A 14,914-nucleotide genomic window follows, 5' to 3' on the forward strand; every position below is an offset into this window, starting at 1 on the left:
CTTTTATATATTGTCTTAATGCCTCTTATGTCTTATGTAAAGCACTTTGCCTTGTTGTTGAAATAATCATAAACTTTATTTATATAGCACCTAACATTACAAAGTGCTTCACGAACATATAAACCAAAAAGAAATACACAGTGCAAATTAGAATAAGTTCAATGCAGCAAAGACAATTAATAAAAATCTTAAGACTAATAATAATAATAATAATAATATGAATATGAATAAAAGCATAAAACAAAAAAGCTACAAAATTAGTTAAGAGTTTTAAAAGAGGACACTGATGTAGCTTGACTGATTCCCAATGGAAGGTCATTCCACAATTGTAGAGCCCTTAGGACAAATGGTCTACTACCCTCTGTCTTGCCCAGGGGACCGAGAGCAACAGCTGGTCTGCAGATCTGACAGTACGAGCAGGGGTGCAAGGGGTGAGGAGGGTCGATAATGTAAGAAAGGCAAGGCCGCTCAGTGATCTAAAAACAAGCAATAACATTTTGAAATAAATTCTGTACAATGGTGTATTAGGGCCATTGTAGGTAAAAATAAATAAATTATGGTGCCAGGGGAGAGGGGTAAAAGATTAAAGTCACAAATTTACGAGAAAAAGACTTGGAAAAATTGTGTTTTCCGAGTTTTTTTCAGTCATTAATAATACAAGACGAGTCAGTGCAGACATAAGAGTAGAGGTGGAGCTTTCAGACAGTTAGGCAGATATGAGGGACTGCAACAAAGCCACTTGAAAGCATGTGTCACATCTTAGTCATTTATAAATGTCTGCAGTTCTTCCCCATTTTGTTATTAACAACATCTGCATACCCTCCTTTTAAAAGAGTACAGAGCCTTTAAGAACACAAGCACATTTGAAAAATAGTATTTTCCAAGTTTTTTTTCTTGGAAATTTACGACTTGTATCTCAAAAATTTTGAGTTTTTTTTTTTCCGGAATATTACCCCCCTCCCCCGGCTCCTTAATATTTTTTTTTACCTACAAAGGCCCTAATACACTGTGGTAATTCTGAACACCACGGGTAACCAGTGCAATGAGGCGAGAATAGGGGAAATGTGCTCATATTTTCTTGTAAGAACCCTAGCTGCGGTATTTTGTACAAGTTGGAGGCGGTTGATTGATTTCTCCAGCCATCTAGATTGATTACAGTAATCTAGATGGCTGGAGACAAAAGCATGAATGAGAGTTTGTGCATTGCTGAATGAAAGAAATGATCTAACCTTGGCAATACTCATAGCTCAGGTTCAGGTCCGAATCAAAGATTACTCCCAGATTTCTGGCCTCATGGGTGCACAGCAAACCCTGTAAAGCTAAAGTCTGATTTACACAATCCTTGTGTGCTTTGGGTCCAAACACCATCACTTCAGTTTTGTCATTGTTCAGCATTAGGAAGTTACTGGACACCCAGGGCCTTACGGCTGCAAGACAGGCTGTGAGTGAGGTAACTAAGGTGAGGTCTGATGGATTTATGGACAAATAGATTTGTGTATCTTGGCTGAGGGGGCGTGGTCACATGGCCACAGTGGGTGTGGTCAAATGCAGTACATTACATTCAGTGTCAACGAACAGTAAAACACATAAAAGTCAAAATTCAACTCTTATTTTTGTTTGTGAAGTCAACTATCTGCTATTAGGAAAAAGAAACACAATGATTGACTGTGTTGTATGTAACAGTGTGTAAGTCATTATCCGTTACATAAAATAAATTCAGAACAGGATTACAAGTAATATATATTTCAAACTACACATTGTTTCTAGAGCAGCAATAGTAATGACTACCTCATAAAGTCACTGCAAGCTAATACCTTACTGGAAACAAAGAGTATTCCTGAGGTCAGTTGACTCAATATTAAACATTATACATTATAGTTCGGTTCAATTTTACGGCAGTCACTCACATTTTCATGTTGAAACAACAGAACCAATGACTCAAACGGGTGGTTTAATTTTAAATGTCAGGATTAAAATGTAGCCTATAGAATAATTTAGAGTTACATCAGACTCTAACTCTGATCACAAATTCCTTCCGCTGTGTTGGCTGCTACCTGCGTTCTTTCATATTAAAATTGCACCATAATTTGGAAGATTTTTCGTTCAGCACGTCTACACGCCTTCTAATACTCCGGACACGGTCATTAACCCACGATGGAGGTTTCGTTAACGCAGGACAGGCTTTAGACAAGGTGCTACACAAATAAACTTGCCTTGCCCCTATATTCTTTACTCACTTCCTATATTTTCACTAGAAGCTACTTCAAGCTTATAATATTATCAATATTCTTTTCTGTGCAGATACCCCAGGTGAGCTACGCCTCCACAGCTCCAGAGCTCAGTGACAACACCCGCTACGACTTCTTCTCACGTGTGGTGCCTCCAGACACCTACCAGGCCCAGGCCATGGTGGACATTGTCAAGGCCATGCGCTGGAACTACGTCTCCACAGTGGCCTCAGAGGGGAACTACGGGGAAAGCGGCGTCGATGCTTTCATTCAGAAGTCTCGGGAGGACGGTGAGTACGCTTGGCCTCATATATCATTATTGCCTAGCACTGGGCGTGGGAAGAGTACTGTAGAAAATCGGTGAAACTCAGAGACATGCAAGCAAAAATCAACTAGTGAGGACAAATGTTAGATTTGATCCTGGAACATGCAAACAGCCAGTCAATTACAAACTTTAATATGTACCACCACATCACATACTGTACAAATGCCTGGAAAACAGCACATGATGTCTGTTACAGCTACACATTTGCTTATGATGTGAATGGCTTTAAAGCTTCATTTAGATCCAAAGAGCCACTGCAGCCCTACGCAACTTTTAGTCACTTTTACACCTTCTTCTCTGGCTGTGCAGTAAGAGCAGCACATCAGCAGTTACAGTGCCCTGTCAGTGTCTACACTGGATCTGGTCTGCCACAGTACTGCTGTATACTCAGATGCACCTTTTTTTAAAATTGTATTTATTTATCCTTAAATTTCATTTTCCAGAGTGTCCTGCCCAAGATAGGCAGCAATAACAATGAGTTACAGACACACACTATAAGAAAGATAACCACAAAATAACAATTAAACAGAAATGCGATAATTATGAATAACATTTCTAATACAGGCATGTAAAGGATTTAATCCTGCAAACAACCTAAATGGCACAGTGAAACAAAGAGCTGACCAAAACCATAAAAAAAAAACTCACATGCAGGTGGTAATGCTGTAGATCTGTAGATCCCTGAAAGTGCGAGTGAAGCACAAGGTTTTCTGTTCTGTCAGACTGAAGTCAGATGGGAAAGATGAAAAATTCAGTTTTTTTGTGTCCAGTGTAGCAGGGTGTTGGTGTCTTTGACCTCGTTATGGTTCTCTGGCCCAAACTTAGACTGTATGTTGGAGTGCCATGGCTCTCATGACCCGACCCACCAAGTCTTTGGATTGTCTTCCCTTTGCGTGTACCCCTTTCCAACAAATTACTCTACTGTAGGAGTTCCCAAGGAGTTTGAGTGTTTTGGTTGGGTAAGTACGAGCGTAATTAAAAGGATGAGACTTTAAGGTGCCCCGGTCATGTCTCCGGCTTGCACTTTGCCTGGACAGAATGAGACCAGCTTGGCTGTGGTTGCTCATCAATAATGTCTGTCACTTTCTGAACACTTAATCGCCTGGGCACAAGTCAGGGACAGCTGAGGGATGGAAAATAAGAGATGTCTGAGTAAAACATGTAAGGCTCTTTTAGTAGGGATTATATCAGAGCTGAAAAATCAGGAAATTAATGTCTCTTTAAATTGTTTTGTTTAATTGTTAGTTTGGAAGAGTCTAGATAGATACCCAAGCTGAGGTACAATTATTTGGCAGTATGACACATGGGATATGAGAAAACAATGAAAAAACTGCCAGTAACCTACAGTGTCATATATACTGTACCGTTGCATGATTTTGATTCAAGGACTACTTAGAGGTCATGTTCAGTGCAGTCAACAACAACTCTAAATGATCATCCTCATCTAATGATGTGCAAGACAGAACTATGATGGATAATCCAAGAAGAATTTATGTTGTTTAAATACATTTTTGTCTTGTTTCCAAATCATAGAATTCATTTGCTTTGAAAAAAAGGAACAGAATTATATGCTCATTTCTTAGATGTAAACCAACATTAAAGAAGAAGTAATACCTGAACACATTCCAAGCCACACATTTATTTCAATAAAGAATGTTTTGATCCCATTTAGAATTTTTAAACATTTTAGTCAAGAGTTTAGTCAGGAATTATACCTGTTTTGCAGAATAGACTGCAGATATAGCTCAAGGATTTAACCACAAAGATATATTAAGTTATAAATTATTAATCTGTAAACCATAACTTCCTCAATACCCTCCCTGTTAATTATCTGAGTGTCTCTTTTATTAGGTTAGGTACAAATATACAAAAATTATTTTATTCATCTCAACAGAAATAATTAGTCAATGAATCAGTTAGTGGAACAACTGGAAAATAACCTGGTCAAATATTTTGACAATTGATTAGTAGTTTGTCTTTTTTTAATGTAAAGACGCCAAACATTCTCTAGTTTTAGCTTTTAATTGTTAGGATTTGCTGCTTTTCTTTCTTTGTCATGTGTGGTAGTAAACTGAATATTATCAGGTTTTAGAGTGTTGGTTGGACAAAACAAGGATTTTGATGGCGTTACCTTCTGCTTTAGGGAACTGCGTTGGAAATGTTTCACTATTGTCTTACTATTTTTTAAATCACTTAATAAAAAAATACCTGACAGGTTAGATGAAAATAATCATTAGTTGCAGCCTTAATCTGCAGTACCTTGCATACTATTGGTGGTTGTATAGTCTTTGTAGCTAAGATTTTCATGTATTATTTTTATGAGCAAGCATTATGCTTCAATTTATTTCTATATATATAAAAATATGAATCAGGCTTTGTCAACGTTATCATCATAAAGTTCATTCCAGGTTTGTTCCAGCTCTGAGTGGATAAACATCTCTCCAATCAACACTTATCAAATCGAATCAAAGTAATTGGCTCTGAAAACTCTACAGATATTAGATATTTTCCTGCCAAGTGATTTGCTTTCAGTTTGATCTCTTAATTGAAATACTCTCCATAGTGTACTCTTACACTATCAAGCCATCAAATCCCTTGACAGTGGAAAGATTTTATGTTGATATATTATATTGCAAATATACTGTTAATTCACTGCCGCACTTGCGCACTTACTTTGCCAGATAGCATTGTTGTGAGCTAAACGTACCAAGAAAATAAGCCGAAAAAGCATATTATCTGAGTCAGCTCCCACAGCAACAGCCCTGGCAGCCCAGCAGCCACCTGCTTGGAGTTGCACCAGCACAGCTTTCCCCTCTCTCCCTTAAGAGAGCTAGCAAATATAACCAAGTACAATGTGTGTAAAAAGCAGATGATGAAAGGTAAATATGAATACAGGTGGGGTTTTTTGATCTCTGCTTTTGTATCTCTCTTCCCTGGCCTGCCGTGCTTAGAGCTGGAAATCTGTGCCCTTCAGTGTTCCTCTTCTTGGGCTATTTGAGGTGAGCAGCTTCTCATCTCCCAAGCACTGACACAGGATGTGACGCCTCCTAAAGGGAGAGATATGTAGGATACTCAGAGATGGAGAAAGAAATTATTTTGCTTTGTATAAAACCACTTATATATAAGTTTAAAACATCAGATGAATGAAAATGTGTGTCTGTTGTCCTTCAAATGTTAACACAAAACCTATCCGAATGACAGTGTAATACATTTAAATTAGAGTGTAGTGTATAGGATTTTTAAACTAATATTTAACAAAAACATTTTCTTGACCTTTTCTTAAGTGCCAGACTAACAAATGCGCATCTTACAATAATTATTAAATAGTGAAGAAATCAAAGCAAACAGCAGGAGAATGAGGTAATGAGCCTCAGAATGAGCATTTGTATCACCAAATAATTTAGTAGGAGCATCTTACTTTAAGTGATGTATTCCTGGCTGATATGGTCACAAGATGCATTATTTCTTTAATTTCAAAGGGCCTATTTTCTGGAACACACACAGTTTCTGAAATGGAAAGTTCATAATGGTCATCTGGGGTCTACTTCATGGTCTCTTACTACTTACTACTTTGGTATTTATGAATATAAGATTCTTTTTGAGTGCAGCCTTTAGGAAACAAACAGGACACAGAGAGGCCAGTCAAGTGTGGGCAGAAGAAGCACAGAGAGTCCATTTCTTGACTGCAGACAGCCCCTCTCTGCAGAGATGTTGATTACTGTGGAGTGTGCCCCAATAGATGTCATTAATCAAGTTAATGAAACACAATGTCAATAAGAACCCTAACAAGATTCCCTTGCAAACCAGTGGCCTGCCTGACATCAACATGAGAAACCCTGCTAATGGAGTAACTGCTGTCCCTGTTTGACGAGGAGGATTACAAGCATTAGCCAAAGAGTTTGGATGAATAAGCGTATGTGGGAAATGTAAAATGAAGAAAAAGAAAAGGGGAACACAAATAACTCTGCATTGCTCCTGGGTGATTTATTTGTAGATACAGAGAACAGACAATATTAGACTGGATTGAGGTTATGCCTGGTAACAGAAAGTAAAATATGAACTGTGATAGAGGAAGGTAGAGTCTAATTGAACTTTATTTACTGATTCTTACAAACAAAGAATCTTTCAGGTTCATCAGAAGTTGTTTCTTTGAATGATTTAGCTAAAGGATATTCTATTCTGGTGATATTCTACATTTTTTCTTACAGTCAACAAATCCTATGAAAAGACCAAAACCAGTGTTAGTCCATCTCTCAGTACTTTCTGACATCCTTGCCCTGTCTGTTGATCTCAGCTCCAAGCCCAATTGTACGTAAGTCTTCAAAAACAGCTCACAACACCTCTTAATAATTTACTAAAGCAGCTGGGCACTGCAGTTTTTAGCAAACGTTACTCAAACAGGAATAATTATTGTATTTGTTGGGGACTATTTTCAGCCGGGATTGATGCATACAGCAGCAGCAAGATGGTGTATGTGGTCTCGACTTAAAATAAACCGCAGTTCCCATGTTCGTCATAATGAAGGAGTATGTACCCAGTGTAAAGGTGTGGCTCATTGATGTGTTTTAAATGGTTTTTGTACAACAATGGAGCTCTATAACACAGAGGAAATCAGCTACAGTATATCAAGCTTTGGATATGCAGGCAATGCTTGTTAGTAAGATCAATTCATTGTTGGTTTTGGTCTTTTCATGAAATTTGATGACATTGAGAAAGATATAGTGATATAATATCACCAGAACTATCCTTTAAAAATAGCCATGTAAAGTTGTAAGGTTAATTGATGGAAAAATGTTGTAGGATGTGGTGAGGGAGACATTTGAACATCTGTATTCTAAATGACCACACTCATCTGGGGAAGAGATCACAGCACACTCAGCGATGTTCCTGCTTCTATCCATATGGCCTTTTAATCTCTAGTCCACACTCGTGTGTCGCCTGTCAGCCAGTTATGTCTTTATTTATTATTTGACATCCCGCAAATGACCCCTGAGTGCCTCAGATATGTCCTGTTGCAATTTGTTGAAACAATTACTTGTCATTGCTTAATTGGGCAAGGAGAATGGCTGAATAATCACTCATCTACTCTCGCTTTTCTCTCTCTCCACTCAGGGGCTTCCTGTCGGTGACTTAATGGTCATGCATTTCTCTTACTGCAGAGATATTGTAAAAGCCAATATCTTAAGCAAGAACTGCTGCTTGAACTTTGATCTTTAGTATTAGATACAGTACCCTATTTAAATGGTAGGTAACCTCAGTATTTCAGGTCAGATCATGCTGTACTTCAACTTAAAGGGATAGTTCAGGTGTTTTGAAGTGAGGCTGTATGAGGTACTTATCCAAAGTCAGTGTATTACCTACAGTAATACAGGCGGTCAGCTCGCCCCCAGTTTGGAGAAGCAGACATGAGTTCCGGTAGGGAAGCAGAGCAATGCACTGCTGTGGACGGGGGGCAGCAAAAAACATATTTTAGCCACGTAAAAAAGGCCCACCTCAAAAAAATTAATATCAGTTTAAGTGTATGCTATATTAAGAATATTTTTGCCACTTTACCTCGCTGTCAGACAGCCATTTTCTTTGGCACTAACCATAGAATTCACATATTCTTACGCATAAGCCCAACTGCGCTGTGCACTATATTACGCCGCAGATCAGCTCATACAACCTCACTTTAAACTATCCCTTTAAAGCTAAACACACATGACGACATTTTCCCATATGGGAGCATGTACTTTGTAATGTAAATGTACATATTATATAGTAAATATTCAAATGAAGAAGAAAATGGATTAGGGTGTGGGGGAGGTTATGTGGGATGTTGCAGTTTAATTTATCCCAAAGAACCTGCTGAATGCTGCACAAATGGCCACAAAAAGCAATGTGAATTGGTATAGATAAGGTTAGTGGCTGCTAAGCTAATACAGTATATGAATAATTATATGTGAAATTAAAAAAAGATGAAAAGAGGATAGTGACAAAGAGATCAATACCACATTTGCTTTCAGTTGTGTTTCAGGCTGTTGTGTTGACACATGCCTAAAAATGGATCTTAAATGACATTAATTGGGTGTCACATTGCATCCAACAACAGGAAATAATCAATTTACAGTACAAAAATTATAAAAAGCAACAAATTAAACACATTTGTGGAATAGGAACTGATGTAACAAACTTGTAAGGATGCAAGGATAAAGGATTAGATTTTGAAAGATACTTAAATCTGCCTTTGTCTTTCCCAACTGTTAAGGAGGAAAGGATTTCAATTAGACAACATAAAACAATAATGTAATCAGGATTACAATTCTGTAACTAATCCATACAGCTCCTGTTCATTAGAACATATCAATATCACTCAAAGGGATAAGATTTTCTCAGCTTCCACTAAGCACTTTCTAAACGGCTTCATATTAACATCATTAGAATAGGCTTACATATTGTATTATTCAATATTATAAAGATTTAATGACAACCTGTTTTAGACCCTGATATTTTCTACTAGATTATTGTTATTGGAATGATTTATGACAGTGACTATTGAAATTACAAATTAAGCAAACTAATTGAATAAATACTTCAAAATAAATACAGGAGTTAACCATGTTTGACATGTCAGCCAGTGCAAGTGTTAAAAGCAAACAGAATCTCATGATGATTTTACATGCCTCAACAAAGAAAGGTAGAGATTAACCTAGCCAAATAGAATTTTGCATACATGTATGTAGTTTTTACTAAGTACAACAAATCTCATTAAGGAAATATCAAGTATATCTATTGTGTGTATATACATGCTTATATACATTTATATTGGTATTTGGATATTACATAACTGTCAAGCCACTGTGAAAAAAATATTTTGTTAGACAATGTTTGTGCCTGAGTGTGTTGAAATCACATACAACCAACTTTCCTTTCTCCTTCCCTTTTTGGCATCCCTTAAACTCATTCACAGAGAATAAAATACCTTAAAGAAACACATACACAATACATACACTCCATGGCCCCTTAATTCGGTACCTGTATTCATTTTATTGCAATCCAATACAACAGATCTGGCACAAACTCTTCATTTAGGAAGACTGTAATGTTCAGTTTTTGTTCACACTGTCAGAGAGGTGTTAATTTAACTATATTTTTTATTATTGAGGTTGTAGTTAGTGGTGGTGTTGTACTGGACTGCATTATATTGAAATGTGTTTCTAATATTCTTCCCCCGTCATGTTTGTAAATGGAGTCCAATATATTGCAGTGCACTTCAGCACCAGTGCAAACTACAACCTCAATAATAAACATATAGTTAAGTGACAGTTTCACCAAAAACTGAATATTACTATCTTTGTAAAAATAGACTTTATGAAGATCTGTTGCATTGGATTACATTAGATTTTACAGGTGTACCCAATGAAGTGGCCACTGTATATACATACACTATTCTGAATCTGCATTATAACACCACCAATAGTTATAGTTCTTAGTCTTTAGTGTTTTTACTTTTAAAAGAAGAAAAACAGCTTAGTCACATGTCATTTGTGTGTGTGTGTGTCCCTGAAGGCCAGTTAGTTTTCCACCAATTGCAAGCTGCCTCTAAACTCTGAGCATGGGGGGGCATTGCTTCTCACTAAAAGATATGTACTCTAGTTTCATTTTAGGAAAGAGCTGTGTAGTTTTTAAATAAATCTCCAATGAGCAAATCTAAAGAACATGTCTAACACCTATGCAGTGTCTCTCCACTGAATTACATAAGTCTAATACACTAGCCTCTGACCAGATTCACATAACATTTAATTAAACTTTTTAAACTTTGTGTGATGTCTTAAGAATCAGAAAATAACAGGACAAGTCATCAAGTAGAATTTAGAAAGTGAGAATTTGTGGCTCCATTTTATGACTCGCTTTGCTCTGTGGTCAGAATGGATATTGTCAAAACTGCAGGTTTCTCTCACAGTACAACAGTTTTATTCATTGCCCATATAAACAGCATACAGTTATGCTATGAGTAAGAAACTACATAAAATTTGTATCCTTTAGAAATATTCTTGTTTTTTTTATGACAACATTTTTAGCTGTGGTATATTTGCCCCCAGAGGTCACTTGCCAATGAATCAGTGTGGTCAGAACTGTGGCATCTGTTTTTTGTTGCTTCACATAAAAAGGAAATCTTTTCCTGGTCGGCTGGAGTGGCTGCCGCTGCTAAGGCTGCGATACTGAATTGTTAATTGATTAAACCACACAAATCAATGTCACTGCATCTGAAAATAATCTTGTAACATTTTAAAATAAAGCACACCAATTTCTATGTGTGGCAACCAACCCAACGCTGTAACAGACAAAAACAGCCACAGACAAACCTGTTTTCTTGGAACAGCCCCCATACTTGATTGTTTGTCCCATGCTGATAATGTTTCCAGGAATTCTGTTTTCAGTTCCTGCATTTCTACAGTTTTGTGATTTTATCTGCCTACACTGTCAAAAACTCCAATGGAATTGGAACTGGAATTACCTCATTTATTTTAGTTGCGACATCTGTAGTTTTTCCTGATTTGCACAGTTGGCATCTGGATTACCAGGCCCATGTATCCATTGGCAGAGTAGAGCAGCATTAGTCTTTAGATTAGGTTATTGAGTTATTGATTCTTTGGGGGAAATTAGGTCATTCCAGCAGCACAAGTGGTAAGATTTAGCATAGGCAAAGACAAGGATAATATAATTGTATAGTTTATATTTTTACTTCTGTTCTTATTCTAGTTTTATATACCTCTTATTATTTATTTTTTACTTTCCCTATTTATCTGTATTTATTTCTGTCTTTGTGCTGCTGCCTATGGGGATCAATACAGGCTTACCTTATCTCAATCACACAAATCTAAAATAATAAAAAGTCAAAGTGAAGTGCATCTGAGCACAGTTTGGTGGACAGGAAATATATAAAGTAGAGAATCTAGTGGGAATTAGTTGTCACATCTCTTTCTTGCCATTGACATCTTGACATCACAATCAACATTAGTACAATGAAAAAGGCTTGAAGAGACTTTCGTGAACTTGGTTAAGACTGAATCATTATTTTTGGTAATGCAGGGGAGTTTCTGTCATGTAAAGTATCTGCATCAGAGCAGACTTTGCTTCACAACTCTGTTGTAAACTGTCTAGAGTGTATAGCACTGCACAGCATGGAGCCTTGTATGACAAAGTCCAAAACGAATGCAAACACATCTGTCAGTACATTTTCCTTCAGAACTATTGTTTCTTTCAAGATGGTTCCTGCTAATGAGCAGGTAGAAGATAATATTGTTTAGTCAGCTTCTCATCTAACCTGAATCTTCATCCTGATAAACAACCTCTTCCAAAGACCGCAGCTTTAGCTAAAACCCACAAACTTCTACTGTAACCCCAATTTATGCATTTCCTGTTGAAATGGAATACGTTTTAATCTTTAGTGTAAACCACTGGGCTATTTGTTATGGAGAGAAAGGTGGTTTGATTTAATTGTCTATGCAGAAAGGTATGATTGTTGGAAGATTTGTGTGTAATTTTGTTTCGTTCTTTTAGTTAAACCTACAAGCACCAGCAATTATGTATTGTTTTCCAAGAATAAGCAGTTTTCCAGGAAGTGGTGGTGTTTTAGATTAGACCTTTTCGCAAGACTGTGGGCAGGACACACTCTACTGTTGATGTAGTTGCACTTGTCAGGGCAGGGCAACATACATTTTTATGATTATTTGTTGTAAATGTGTTTTATTTTAAGTATATATTGACATTAGTAAACTCCCAATATTGCTCCACCCAATATACAGTAAACCTGAGAAGAGGTCTATCAGCCTAAAAATCTGAAAACACTTGTGTGCACATGTAGGGCCTTTAAAAATTCCACAAGCAAATAGTTAACCCTTCGGAAAAATGTACATTTTACAGAGGTTACATTTATTTGTTTTCTGACCCCCCCCAATTTTCCTCGGTTAGAATAGAACCCAACTGTACCCACATGTAATTGTCCACCCATAAAATCAGAAAGAATGGCAGTCTCTACACAAGTTAGTAAGCAAGCTCATTTACTAGTGAGCGAGCTAGTGAGCTAACCAGCTACCAAGTAAACAAGCTTACTAGTTCTTCAGCTACCTGTTCAGCCTGCCATTTTCCGCTGCTCAGTGCGAACTCTTTATTTATTTTTTACTTGGTATTTGTTGTTCATAAACTGTAGCAAACTAGCCTACACCGCAACTTTATTGATAGAAAGCAGGTAACAGCCAGGTCACAGTCTCATTTATTAACGTCTTGTCATGAAGTTAGAGACTGTTCCTGAGGGTGCACTTTGGGTCGTGTTTTGTGGACTGACACTAAACAAGCTGATGTCCCTCACTTAGCTCTCTTGCTAGCGGGTTACCTTGTTTGATTGCTTACTGTAGTGCTTGCTAGCTCGCTTGCTAGCCTGTTAGCTAGCTCACTAGAGCGTTGACATTGACAAGAATGGATTGTGGACAGCTGTGGGGATTCAAAGCGAACCAGATATGTCAAAGTGTACCTTTTCCATCAGAATCTATCTCTGTAATATGCTGTAGATTTACCAGAAAATACTATAGACACTTCTTTCCATTCACACTACACCTTTACCACAAATATAGATGAACACACCTTTATTCCTTTGAGTTGGAAATGACCTGTAAAAGCAGTCAGCGATTAGTTGAAACTGGCTTGGAACAGATTGAGATTCAAAAGCCAATGATAACCATAAGTCATCCACGCAGATTATGTAACTGGATATTTTTCATATACCTTTTGAAACTGTATAATTCAAAATGAGCCATACTAAACGCCTAAGTGATTTACCGTTCAAGTATGAATAATTTCTCCCTGTATCTGTATTTATAGTTTAAAGACAGTGAAAAGAGTAATTTTGTCCCAAGAAGATTATTCACACATCTGTAAAGAGACCCTGAAGTGAGTCTTTGGTCTCTTGTAACAATGAAAACCAACCTTGTGTCTTGTTTCCATAATAATGTTATTACTCTATAGTGTTCACCGCTGTCACAAAGTCCCAACAATTTCTTAAAACTGTATGCTTCCTCTAATGGGAAACAAATGCAATTTCATTCCTGCACAAGGACCTTGAAGGGTCAATTTGTAAGCAATGGGAAAGGCACCCTTGTGTTAGCGAGGCAGGGGGACCACTGTCATGAGGGGGGATGAATAGGGACTTTGGTGCCATATGTGAGGGGAAAACATTGGCATGAACCAACCACTGATTATTGACGACAAGCAATCTCCATACACAGTATGCTGAAATAACCTTGATGGTGGAAACTCAATTTGATTTAGCAAAAAACACAAACAAACAGTGATGCTGTATTTTGAACAAGATTTCAATAAGGTAATAGGCTGCACAGTGAGCCACAAATAGGATTCCAATTGTTCCATTAGCCCTGATGAAATCAGGAAAATGTCTAGGCTAGGCTAAACATCCAGAATTGATTGAAGGGAATGTCAGAGGAATTATAGTTATTCCTGACCAAAAAGCATTTTCTGGCGACAGCTGCAGAAAAGAAGTGTTCTGCCATGTATTAATGTATTGTGGGTAGGGATTTTCCTCAAAGCATTTGGTTAAAAAATATCTTCTTTAAGGATAAGCACACCCCATTGGGATTTATTTTCCACAATATGCTGATTAATGTGTTTTTTTTTTATACCAAGTCTGTGTGGTTTGCATTTCTGACCAACTGGGCATTCAGACACATTTAATATTTTCCATCCTTATTTTAGCCCTTCTTCACCTGACCTAAAGTAACCTAGATTAAAAAAGAAAAGACATTTCACAGCTTCATAAAAATGTGACGCTGCCTATCAGTCTCCAAAACAAGCAGCAGGAGGCTGAGGCAATGCCATAAAAGTCTATCCTTTGTTCAAGTATAAGGGGAGGCAGCCATTCTGGTGAAGGGGAGAAAAACAAACAGCCTTTCATTTGCTTGTTGCCATTTAAAAGTTGAACATAATCCCCCATTTTCTCTGGCAGATTTCAAAAACACTAAAGAGGTATGGAAGTTTGCAAGTTTCTCAGCGAAACTTGAGTGAAAGACATTAAGCATAGCATTAAGGATTCCAAGTGTTATTGAAGACATTACACCGGAGTCTTTCTGAAGTTATGGCGGCTCTGCAAGAGTGTTTCTAATTTGATTCTGAATGAGGAATACAGCAAGAGTGATATAGCCTGGCAGGAATCACAGGATAAAATTTTGACATAATGTCACTTTGACTCAGGGCGTGTCATTTCTATTACAAATGACAGTGTGCTTAACAGTCAGTTGAAAAAGAGAGAGGGAGACGGAGGGAGAGGCGTGTGGGTGAGACAAAGCAGGATTGGATTTGGCTGGAAAAA

At 37.4% G+C, this 14,914-nt stretch overlaps 1 protein-coding gene across 5 annotated transcripts in view; it reads left to right on the forward strand.

Moving 5' to 3' along the window:
* Positions 1-14,914, forward strand: part of LOC122866295 (metabotropic glutamate receptor 4-like) — a 151,663-nt gene that overhangs the window by 80,196 nt on the left and 56,553 nt on the right. For all 5 annotated transcript variants that reach the window (XM_044175765.1, XM_044175781.1, XM_044175758.1 and 2 more), the window contains one exon: positions 2,302-2,518. In XM_044175765.1, coding sequence (XP_044031700.1) covers positions 2,302-2,518 — 217 coding nt within the window. The remainder of the gene's footprint in view (positions 1-2,301; positions 2,519-14,914) is intronic.

This window comes from Siniperca chuatsi, linkage group LG2 (genome assembly GCF_020085105.1).
Source record: "Siniperca chuatsi isolate FFG_IHB_CAS linkage group LG2, ASM2008510v1, whole genome shotgun sequence".
NCBI lineage: Eukaryota > Metazoa > Chordata > Actinopteri > Centrarchiformes > Sinipercidae > Siniperca > Siniperca chuatsi.